The following is a 12,679-nucleotide window of genomic DNA, read 5'->3' as shown; positions in this document are numbered from 1 at the left end:
TTGCGCTGGTTTCAGTTAAGGCTCAAATATGCTGAAGTGCTCTACATAACAGAAAAATAATATAAAACCGCTGAGACAGTCCTGGGGTGAGAAACAAAAGTGAAATGGGGAGAGAGGAGGATGACGGTCAAGGAGACAGCAGAAGGGCCCGAAGGACTTCAAGACATGTCCCCAAACCCACAGGAAAATCTACCACCCTCACAAAATGATGGCCGTTAGTGGATTTCCTGAGAACTTTTTGAGGGGGCGGAGCTGTGCCATGCATCAAAGCATGAAAGGTTATCGTCAACACACAAATGACGAGGATGCAAGGACACAGGGGGAAATAAGCTTCCAGGAAGCTCCAGAAATGTTGGGAGAAGGCTTTGGGATCTAACATGTTATGGACGCACAGCGGGGCTGGAAGAGAACTGAATGATGTGACGGTCCGGGAGGAGCAAAGAGAACTCAGATCGTGCCCTACTGGGTCGAGCAGAGACGACGTCCCACTGCCTATTTTCTTCCCCCCTCCTCCCTTCCAAGTGATTTGAGGCATCTTAGCAGCATTTGTCCATAGATGCAATAAAATTAGTAAGACCAAAGTTGCTGCCTTAATGTTTTTGAAATCCTCAGCCAAGGATATTTTTATTGATTTGAGAGAGAGAAAGGGAGAGAGAACGAGTAAAAGAGAGAGACATCAATCAACTGCCTTCCATACACAGCCCAATGAGGGCTCAAACCCGCAAACTTTTGGTGTATGCGACAATGCTGCAACCAACCGAGCCACCTGGCCAAGGCTGATTTAATTTTTCTATGTGGTCTTTAATCTGAAGGCTACCAAAACATTAGAATTTTGCTCCAAAAAGGATCTTTCTACCACAGAACTTCTTGAAGCATCGCTGCTGAACAGAGCCAGCCTAACCTCATGGCTTCTGTCATTTTTTGAAGGAGAGAAACATCCAGGAGCAGCCTAGTGGCTCCAAGCATAACAGGGCATTTTCTAGAAACTAGACCCTGGACAGGGTTTGTATGGGCTGGAAAATCTGGGAGTTGTATTTCACACACAACATATTTATTCACTCGATTTTCAGAAGTTCACAAGGAGCTACATGACTTCTCTGCGTTAGGTGCCCTGTCGGTCAAGCGTGGAAGGGGCCTGAGTCAGAACCACACTGCTGATGCCAGCCACGTGAGCAAAACAGAGGCAAACATGAGGTTGTACTAGGTACCTCCGGGCAGCCTAACATTGTAAACAGGTCGCCTTCATTCACAAAGCAGTTCAGGGAAAAGGAGCAGAGGGGACCAGAGTCTCGGCTCCTGAATAGAAGTGAATGAGAGGGCAGGGCAGGCTGAAGGCCCGTGGAGCAAGCACCATGGAGAGCTCCAGGAAAAATGGGTGGCTCCTCCTAATGCCTTCTCGGTCAGCTCCATTGCAGATGGATCTGCTTCTGAGTGTACGGATGACAGGCTATTTGATGCCTCTCTAGACTGAAAGTCCCTGAAGGCAATAGCTACTGATGTCATGTTCATCACCTACAAAATAGCACTCAGTAGGCACTGAACACATGTGGGTTTAATAAATATTAAAGTCATCCCAATGCCTAATGTTGCTGCTTTTCCTGAGATTCTCCTAAAACCAGCTAACGTCAGATCCATTGAGAATTCTTTGAATTTTTCTAGGAGCATTATGCTAAGCATGATCACACAGAACCTCAAAAAATCCTATTATATCCAAAATTATGTTATACCACCATAAAAAAACTGGGGTTCAAAAAATGGTTACTTGCCTAGCTTTATACAGCATATTAAATTGCAATTATTCTGAGTTCAATGCTCTTTCTATAGTGCCTAAGTCTACATATCACATTTTAGGACAGCGTAATTTCTGGGCTGACTTGGACCTTATGGCATAGAAGACAATAACACCCTCCAACTATTCATCTGCCATTCTCCATTTCTACACACATTTCCATTTAGGAGGGGTCAGGTTAGTGAGTGTTGCCAAACTGCTCTTTGAAAAAGGAAAGCCCCAATTTTTAGCATTTTTCAGTTTCCGTGGTGTAAATGCTATTGTCGTGGCTGACTTCAAGCTCCCAACCTCGTATCACTGATACAGGGGCACGACGGACACTCCATGAGTCAACTTCAGATGCTATTAAGCCATGTTAATAGTTTGGGCCAGTGGGATACAAAGGGAATGAGGAGGTGTGTCTGTCACTCACAGCGATGTCTGTCTCACCTGTGAAGTAACACAAATTCCTTCTCTTTTTGAAACTCAATGTACATTCTCCACTCTCTACCTCACTAAAATAACTCAAGAACCTGCATATTGTGCGTTATGATGGTGCCTCCATCACCCGGAGGTACTGAGTGACTGTATGATGTAGGATGTCATGGCAACCCCCTGGGGACCTGGACCATTAGTGAGGAATCAGCTTTCTTGTATCAAGCCAGTGAGAGTTCCTTCTGGTGCCAAATGTGAAATCTGTCCTTTTATAAATTCAGCTGAAATGTGATTAGCAGAGCTGGTGTTTGTTTCTCCAAACCAGTTTCAGTGTTTCATAAAATAACAAATAAGCCCAAATTTAAAAAATAATTAATGTGCACCTGCATTCATAGAAAGGTAGATACAATTTACACATATTCAAGAAGAATAATTTAATTAATTCTTGCATCTGAAACGTTTAAGTACTTTACCAACATTTAATTTAACTATGACAATTTTAAGTAGGTATTATTTCTCCCTGTTTGTCTCAGATTTAGAGACGTTAGGTAATTTCTTCAAGGTCAAAAAGATAATAAGTCGTGGATCTTGAATTAAAATAGATGCCCAGCTCTTTTCCAAGTATTTGTTTTTAAATGACAGACCAGTCTTTATAAATTAAAGAATAGGATTGTTTCAATCAAATGTTTAATGAGAATTTACTGAGGCCAGGCACTGTGCCAGACACAAAGATGTAATAATGCCAGATAGATTCAAATACTATAATTTTATTAGGCATTTTATGTTCATAGAAACACGGTAAATGTACCCAAAGCATAGAATAAACTCTATTGAAATACATGTACATACACACATACACATTTATGTACACACAAGTGTACAGATACACTTTCATTAGATAAGGAAACATCCCATTTGGTTGACACTCTGATAATGGCAGACCAAAACAACTGGGACATTTTCCAGGGAAAAAATATAACACATTCCACTGACCCCAAACACTGAATTCATGCCGTACCTAATCCACTTAAATACCACACCTGGGCTGGTCTTCGGGCTTATTCAAAAGAGTCACCAGGTGAGAACACAAGGCCAGCACAGTATCCTTCTTGTGTGGTCCTTTGTAGGCTGGAGGTTTATTTAATTACGATTCCTGAACAAGCTCCTGCCACTTGAGTATGGTTTCTAAATTATCCTTATCCTCAGAAAATGCATTAGTAGGCTCTGGCAACCAACACAGCTCTCTGAAACCCAAATATTTCTACTAGTCTCCGAATCTCAATATAATCATGTGGTTGCGTACACTCCCTTCTCTCCTTGGGAGATTATCTAAGGACAGTTTATCCAAATTTACTTAATGGAAAGATCCCCCAGGGGATGTGTTAAGTTACACGATCACACTGATAATCCTAGACTAATAGAAACAGTTTGTACCACCTCCATCCAGTGGGTGCTGACAACCACTTAACGTCTTTGCAGGGAGTTCCCCTTAAAGAGCAGAAGGCAAAATTTGGCCTGAGAATTCTGTGGTTATGTTCAAATAGTCTATATATAGATGGAACTCCCTGAAAGGAAAATTCATATTGCTTCTCAGAAACAAGATCCAGGATTTCTAGCTTCCCCACAAGTGAGAATTGAGGGACATAAAACAACCTTCTCTTTTATTTGTAATAAAACGTCACTTTCCTTTCAGTTACCTCTTTTCAACATGCATCAGAGGCGACTGAAAACATCGGCATCATTTACATGATCGATACAGATAAGCCGACTCATTGTCCCTGTTTAGTACACGTGTCCTAATAAGTGACAGAAAAGTAATTGCCAGGGTTTCCGAGGGCAACCATGGAGGAGAAAAGAAGACCACTGGTGCGGCATTTTAAATCACGGAAAAAATCAAAGTGTTCGTGCCAGCACGTCAACTATGAGCTAACTAAACCAACTCTCGGGCCTGCTTCCTCGGATAGCATCCAAATAAATGTATTAATTTTTATGCACGAATGTTTATTTAGCTCTTCCCCAGGCACTGGGACTTGTACGAGCCCACTAGCGCCAAAATCGGGTCTACAGTGAAACAGGAAGAGAAAGTCTAGGCAGAAACGAATACGACCTAAGAGGGGAAGTCGTCCAGAAGGGAGCAGTAGGTAAAGTGCAACTGAAAGGCAGAGGGAAAGAGAGCACATTAGACAGAAAACGTCAGACACGGTGTGATGACAGTGTTGTCATTGGGGCTCTAGGGGATGTGTTGTAAGTCAGACCGAAAGGAAGAGAATTCGGGAAAGGGGACAATTTAAGGCACAGGTGGCAAACACAAGGCCTGCGGGCCGAATCCAGCCCTCCACCTTGTTTTATCCGGCCCAACATCTTGTTCCTACCCAGCAGCGGCACCAAGCTCCTTGCCCCTGGTTAAGGAGCAGTTCCATTTACACGGTCCCCAAATTACATTCAGCCCTTTGAAGGCAACCATGAGGCTGATGTGGCCCCCCGGGGGAAAATGAGTTTGACACCCCTGGTTTAAGGGAAACCACAGGGCGAGAGAGTATGGTAGGAGAGAGCGTGAAAGTACACATTTTTCTTTGCTCGAGTGTAAAGGCAGGTGCTCAAACGTTGGTTGGGGCTCAACTGACCGGCCCTTGCCTACCATGCCCAGATCGTGTCAGAGAGAGACTCTTCTCCACACCAGGATCCAATCCGTTCTGTGAAGCATCCAAGAAGCTGCTATTAATTCTACGGAGGGAGTAGACATTTTCCAGATAGCTGGGTGCAGGGAAGCGAGCACCAGGGCTACGCTATTTGATCCCAGACACTTCTCTTCTTGAGAAGGCGCACGTGTCGAAGATTCACATTCATTCACCATCCAAAAGGGAGATCCAAAGTCAACAGCAATATTTATGTCAGTAGGTTCAGCTCAATTACCTTCTCATTAAGCCGATACATTATTTTGGTATTTCATACAGGAGCAAATATGTTTTGCAGCTTTAAGTTGCACTGTAATAAGTATCCTTTGTTTAGTTACCACTAATTATACTCTAGAAATGGTGAAACAACAGAACCAGAGGCCTTTTTGTGGGGAGAACTAGATGCAAAGTCAAGATAGTATGCTGGATACTGTCTTCTCATTGTTTTCTTAATTATAGGACGCTGAGCTTGGAGACCTGTCTAAACAGAGTTCCTATCACCTCATCACCTTATCTCACTCAGAAAGTAATCCTCAGTGCTTCTTCTCTGTTCTAATGATCAATTAAAATGTGCTCAGTTCCCGTTAAGGATCAGGGAACACGGCCAGGAGCAGACGCCGAGTGAATGCGTGCCTGGATGACCATCACTAGGTGCAGCAACCACGGGATAGGACGACAGGCCAGAGCCCTCCTCCAGCAAGAGCTGCGCCGGAGGAAATACCGCGGGTAGCAAATGAAATCTCCTTTAACATCGGTTCAAGTACCCCACAACAAGTTGCAAATAATCAATATCGGAATGTTCTATTCAGAAAGCAACAAGGGCCTGCCTTAGTAGACTTACTAACTCAGGACCTTGCTGCCTTAGGTCATGCTTAAAACGTTTGAGGGGGAAAAAACGAGACTCAGACCTTCCTCTTCTCCTTCCTACTGTGGTCCCAGGAAGTCAAGGCAACACTTGCCATGTTTGGGCACGTTGGTCAAAATGACTATCCCATCAAATTTGGCTACGTTTATTTAACAAACAGCAGCAGAACACTTCATTGTTGCCCATCTTTGGCACTCAATAAATATTGAGCAACTACTATGTGCAAGGAACTGGGTGAATAAAACAGGATTGTGGGGCCATTTCTCATCCATTCAGTAAGAAACTCTGGGTTTTATTATTTCACATTGCCTTCCCAGCTGTACCGTTACGTCATATTATCCACCTCTGCCCCCCCCCCTCAAAAAAATCAGTATTACATTTTCTACTTTCCCTACAAAGGCTTGGAGTCCTGAGAATAAAGATATGATACATTAGGATTTGAAAGGAGTTAATATGGAAATTTCGAGTATTCTTTAGAAAAAGTAAGAAAACGAAACAGAGACTGGAATGCAAAAATGGCGTTTCCAGTCTCTATGGTATAACGCTCCCACACTTTCACGGCTGCTCTTCAATTTGAATCATGAGCCCACTAATCACATGTTTTATGTAGAGAATCCAAGACAGCAAGAGTCAATGATGGAAGGGGTACTTGCATTTGAGTTGTCCCAGAAGGATTTCAGGACAAGGTGTCATTTGGGAGGGTAAAGGATGCTGACGGGAAGAGGGGAAGTGATACAGAGAAAGAAATACAGACAGACCAGGTGAGCTTTCCATCCTACTCCCGCCTGGACCCATGGAGCTTCCCCCTGCGGGGCTCAAAGCAGTCCCCGAGGGGTCTGATTCTGCGGCAGCACAGCCTTCTCTTGTTCTGGAAAAAAACCCGCTCAGGCACAGAAACACAGATATGGGAGTTGGAAGTCGGCCAGGGCACACAGAAGAGTCTGAGAAATGCAGGCAAGTCATTCAGAACATCCAGTGCAGTGGGGTGCACACACACTTTGCAGTACAAGTGGATTCCGGATTTGCGGTACCCTGAATTTGGGCTGTATTTTCCTTCCCCCACATTGCCAAAATAGAATGCTTTCCAAGAGTGAATATACACTCATAGACTACTTTATGTAATTCCAGGAATCAGATACCAGTTTGTGTTAAACAATGAATAGAGACCCACCAAATAGCAAGAGCCAGCCGGACTGGAGTGCCTACTTTGTAACAGGAACTATGCTAAGTGTTTTATTTGCATCAGCTTAATTTGATTCTCAACACAATTTAATAAAATAGAAGACAATTCTTGACATTCCTATATCACAGAGGAGAAATGCCAGGCATGGAGAAGTTAGGATCCCCAAACAATACAGCTTTTAAGTGGCACTGAGTTTCAAACACGGGCCCCCCACATCATCCCCATCTCTGCTTCAGAGGCAGGAGCTGAATGACGCAATCCATCTACAGGCTGGATGACAGAAAAGCTATCTGGGAATCTTTTTTTTTTTTTAAGATTTTATTTATTTATCTTAGAGTGGAAGGGAAGGAGAGAGAGAGAGAGAAATATCAATGTATGGTTGCCTCTTGTATGTCCCCTGCCAAGGGCAGGGAACTGGTCTGCAACCCAGGCATTTGCCCTGACTGGGAATCGAACCTCGATCGTGTGGTTCGCAGGCCCGTGCTCAATCCACTGAGCTACACCAGCCAGGGCTGGGAACCTTGAGTGTAGTTGTGGCACTGATGCCTTTTATGGTCATCAGCATTGAACACTAACAAATTCACGTGATCAAGAGACCTACAAATGCACTACGTAGCGTGCTTCTCAGTAAAAGCACTCTCCAAGATTGCGCGAGAAGATATAAGTAAAGTATTGTACACACTTTAGAGAACACGCCAACATCAAAACGAAATAATAAATAGGACTTTGCCAAGTAACAGTACCTTCACTGTCCACATTCCAGCCTCTGGCTCCTTAACGTTCACCACCTTGGCAGAGTTATGGATATTTAATAGCTCATTCAGGCCAAATCCCTTTTTTATCAGCTTCCCTGAAAGAAAGACACAAAGGGAACAGGCATAATCTTTCTTTCAGCTATGTGTATTAGCTGTATCTGCTCCCAGGATAAATTACCCAATGGATATTAGTTTCTATAGCTTGAAACACTATTTTAATTATATCTAAAAAGTACTTAATTTTAGGGTTTCTGGGTATCAGAACTAAAGTAAGTGATTCCCATTTGCTACGCTGATTTGATCTTAAAATGAGAATAACAACAGGCTGACTATAATTATATGCCTAAAGCCATCTGAGATAACAACTTTTATGGCTACTGAAAAGTTATGTGCAGTCACTAGAGACACTTGGATTTAAGAGATGACAAGACAGTAAACAAGAATAAGTGTCCTTGTGGAGACTGAACATGGCATCGTAAACCATGAGAGCCCTGGACAGATCTTTGCACAGTGTAAAACCTCAACCAGTTTTCCACAAAGCGCAGGAGAAGGCTTTATTATCCAAGGAATAATTAAAGGAGTAGGCAGTGGAATGCAGGGGCCTACCATCTCCTACTGACTTAAGATTTACTTGAGGCACCTTATTTTTTTCTTTTTTCAAATTTTTTATTTAATTATCTTTAGAAGGGAAGGAAAGGAGAGAGGGAGAGAAATATCAATGTATGGGTGTCTCTCGTGAGTCCCCTGCTGGGAACTGGCCTGCAACCCAGGCCTGTGCCCTGACTGGGAATTGAACCTCGATCGTGTGGTTCGCAGGCCCGCTACTTGAGGCACCTTATAGTTGGAAATTTAGAGGAAAAAACACAGATTTGGAATGAAGCCATAGTTCAGGTATTCACTTTGCTCTTGGCTGTCTTATGAATGACTTCTGCAGTTATATAAACAAGCATATGAATCCTATATTCTTATCAAAAGCTCTATAACCGCTAAAAATGACTTTCTAAATACTAATGCCAATGTCAGTGACTTTCAAAATCAGTTTAGAAACCCAATGCACTGAGTAGAGGCACTTTTAAGTAGCCAGATTAGTGAAAAAATCAAGTCTTTCCTGGGTAGCTTGGAGGTTCTTAGTGTGGATGCTGTGTCAACAGACAAATCAATTCATAAGGCCCAGCTTGCACAAGACGTGAAAAAGAGGTTTTGCTCATTTGATACATTTCAGTTTGATTGCTAGTGTGAATGCAGCCTTTGAGGACAATTCCCTATGTTGCTTTCACTCAGGTATCAATTATTTCCTAAGACTCAAATAAAATACAGTAAGAAAGCCAGCTATACTCCTTCCACATTTCTACTCACAAATAGACTTTTTTAATGTGTCATGTATTAAAGCCCTAATGGAAATAAAAATGTTTCACAAACATCAATAGGTAAAAAATATTTCCAAATGCAAACATGACAGGGAAAAAAGGGTTTTGGCCTTTACTAGATCACTTGCCAATGGAAGTCTCAGTGTCATATTCAACCAGAGATGGAATCAGGCTGAACTGTGGTGTTTTGACATACAAAGCAAAGCAAAATAACACATTATTCTAATACAAATATCAATTTGTTTTTAACAACTTCATCCATAAAACTAAACCTTACCAAAGAGATAACCAGTAAACACTTAGTTGCTTTAAAAGTTTTTTTCATGTGATTCATTTAAAAATAACAAAATACTGAATTTTACAGAATAAGTCACTGTGAAATATTTTCAATAGGAAAATACAGTTTCAGGTTCAACTTATATATTTTTTCTTGTGAGTAGTTTAGTACAATCAAGTTACTAACTCTGTTTAAATTATTAGGAGTTTTGGCTTTTTGAATCTCATGTTAATTCAATATTATGACTCAAAATCATTGGTCTTATTCATACATGTCTTCCCTCATCATTTTTTAATTTATTCATAAAAGTAGCATTAGCTTAACATACACAAGCGTACAAAACGTCTTTTGCTTTTCGTGGCTTAGGTATTTCATTATAGGATGTGCGGTATATCTCACCTAAAGGATTGCGGATCTCAATCCCTGGAGAAGGGCCACTCAGAGACACAGTGACCTCCTTCAGGCTGGGGTCAAAAGGAATTTTCCACGTGTGGACAGCCTGCTCCATGTGGTCTGTGGACAAGAGGTGAACTTTGGAGGCCTGCACGGCTTCCTCCACCCATTTTAACACCTATAAGAGAAAAAGGAGAAGTGTGAACGACGTCAGAAACATTCAGTTTTATACCCCACCACGGGTGGGGCTGGCTTTGGTGCATGACACAACTCAGGTACTCCCTGTACTGGTGTGAGGTTTATTTCCATGTGCATGAAGGCAAACCTTTTCCTACACCCAGTTATTATAACTAGTAGATTCAGAATAAAATACCAGGCTAACCCATGGTCATATTTCAAGTTTTCTGTCTTGGAGAAAGGAGATTACGGTGCCCAAATCCAGTTAAGTGAAACAGAAAGAGATACCACAGTCTGTTTCATATTTCTCAAGAGATGTCTTTTCTCTCCACTCTTTCTTTCTAGCTCTCTTCCAAAATCTAATTTATAAAAGTAATTAGCAAATTATCAAATACAATTTATATATATTAAGTATATAGATTATTGTGAATAGTATAATTTTATATTATATATTATAATATATATTGTAGAATATTATTCAAAAACAATGGCAATACCAGCAAAATATTCATTTGTAAAATAATATAAATACCAAAGAAAATAGAAAAAAATAACCATTGTATTCTTTAAAAACAGAAAAATACTTCAGGTTGGAGATAATTTAAGCAGTGTATTCTTGAAAAGTAGCCTTTCAGAAAGTATTAAGATATTGGGGTCTAAAAGGGAGTTAACGCCTCACTGTGGAGAGAAAAACCTTTCCGTTCACAGTGTTCTGCAGCCAATTCAACTCGCCTTAAAGCAAAAAGAGCATGTCTGAACGTGTACGGCTTAGCCGAACTGAACGACAATGAATGCTAAACTGTGATCACCTTTAATCTACCTCAGACCTGCCTCTGGCTCAGACATCCTGCGAGACAATATATTGTCATGAGCAACTGCACTTAGAACTGTGCGTAAAACAATGAACAGAGTTGGATGTTAAGTCACAGGCTATTTAAAATGAACAAAAACATTGTTTAAAATTTCAATAGTGGTAGCCATAGATCAATCAACCAAACGACCAATATTGTGCAATAACGTCACTCTATAAGAATATCCTTTTTTTCTGTTCTCAAGGATGAGGAAAGTGACTAAGACAGTATTATATAACTAACAGTGTCACAATGTTTTGTTAGTTCTGTTCACTAATAAAACTAACGTTAATGGTTCAATACACCCTTTCAGTAGTAAATATTGATGAGCATAATTTTAGCCAGTATGTGCTAACAACTCTTCTCTGAACCAGTTGTATTTACTGAATTTTTATACATATAAGTTACTTTTTTTCCTTTCTTTGTTAAGATTTGTAAGTTTATTTATCTTTAGAGAGAGGAGAAGGGAGGGAGAAAGAGAGGTAGAAAAACACCAATGTGTGGTTGCTTCTCATGTGCCCCCTACTGGGGACCTGGCCCACAACCCAGGCATGTGCCCTGACTGGGAATCGAACCAGCGACCCTTTGGTTCTCAGGCCAAAGCTCAATCCACTGAGCCACACCAGCCAGGGCACATTATTTACTTTTAATAAATCTTCCTGCCTTTCCTCCAGGATCAAGAACAACATCCCCTTTATCTATGTAGACCCCAAACCAAATGGCACGCTTCACCCGTGATAAAGATGGAATATATACTAATGTCCCTGAAGGTGGTCACAATGATGATAACAGTGATATCTTCACAAATAAAAGAATGGTACGGGAACTCATGAAACGGGGATCCCTTGTTGAGATAATGTATGTAAAGTGTCCAGCCCAGCACTTATCATGTAGCAGATACTCAAATGTTTTCCTCCTTTTCCAAACAAACTCCCTCCTCATCCCCTAGCTGAACATCTCAACTATAGCTTCATAGGCAATGTGCAAAAATTCATCCATGAAAGATAAGATTTCTGTAAATGAAAAAGAGAGGCAAAGCCATTCTAGGTAAAGGGAGGACTTGAGAAAATACACGGAGGCAGAAGTACCCAGAAGTGGTAGGAATATAACTGAATCCAATTAGCTACAGGTAAGTGTTCAGAAAAGGGGAAGGAGACGATGAGGTCAGAGACTAGTGTCAGGGACAGACAGAGTATTGTCCCAAAGTCAGGCTATGACATTTGGATTTTATTCCAAAGACCCAGTGAAAAACTACAGAAGGGCTTTAAGCAGAGAATTAATACAATGAAAGTGGTATTTTTTATAAAGATTTTATTTATTTGTCTTTAGAGAGAAAGGAAAGGAGAGAAGGAGAGAAACATCAATGTATGGTTGCCTCTCATGAGTCCCCCGCCAGGAACTGGCCTGCAACCCAGGCATGTGGCCTGACTGGGAATCAAACTGCGATCATGTGGTTTGCAGGCCCGCGCTCAATCCACTGAGCTACACCAGCCAGGCTGAAAGTGGTATTTTTCAAAGAAAACTTGTGGATGTGTCACAGATGAATTGAACACATAAAACAAATCTATGCCTGACAGTTAATTATCCCATAAATCAAATGATAAATTTCCTCATGTTAACCTTATAAAGCACCTGGAATTTTACAAATGAAATTAAGTATACTTATGACAAGAACAGTTTGCACAACATAGATATAATCTGGCAGCCAAAGAGAGTGGACTGGAATGTGCATGTGTGAACAACGATGACTTCACTGTACTAGTTGGTGGGGGTGGTTGATATCTCTGAGTGAGCATGTGTACTGTGTGACTGTCACATTCAAAACGACTGAGCAAGTAGAGCAACAAATCTGCATCAGATTTTGCGTTAAGCTTGAACACTCCTCCGTGGAAACTTCAGATGATTCAGAAGTCTGAAGCTACAGGCAACCGGT

At 41.3% G+C, this 12,679-nt stretch overlaps 1 protein-coding gene across 2 annotated transcripts in view; it reads right to left on the bottom strand.

Annotated features, from left to right (window-relative positions):
- Positions 1-12,679, bottom strand: part of HMCN1 (hemicentin 1) — a 411,512-nt gene that overhangs the window by 249,049 nt on the left and 149,784 nt on the right. For both annotated transcript variants that reach the window (XM_037034954.1, XM_037034953.1), the window contains exons 5-6: positions 9,725-9,896; positions 7,670-7,776 (exon numbers count right to left, since the gene is read on the bottom strand). In XM_037034954.1, the coding sequence (XP_036890849.1) occupies positions 7,670-7,776; positions 9,725-9,896 (279 nt within the window). The remainder of the gene's footprint in view (positions 1-7,669; positions 7,777-9,724; positions 9,897-12,679) is intronic.

The sequence above is a fragment of the Sturnira hondurensis genome, unplaced genomic scaffold (genome assembly GCF_014824575.4).
Source record: "Sturnira hondurensis isolate 20B ecotype Veracruz unplaced genomic scaffold, ASM1482457v3 Scaffold0022215, whole genome shotgun sequence".
NCBI lineage: Eukaryota > Metazoa > Chordata > Mammalia > Chiroptera > Phyllostomidae > Sturnira > Sturnira hondurensis.
This window is presented reverse-complemented; position numbering and strand designations above follow the sequence as displayed.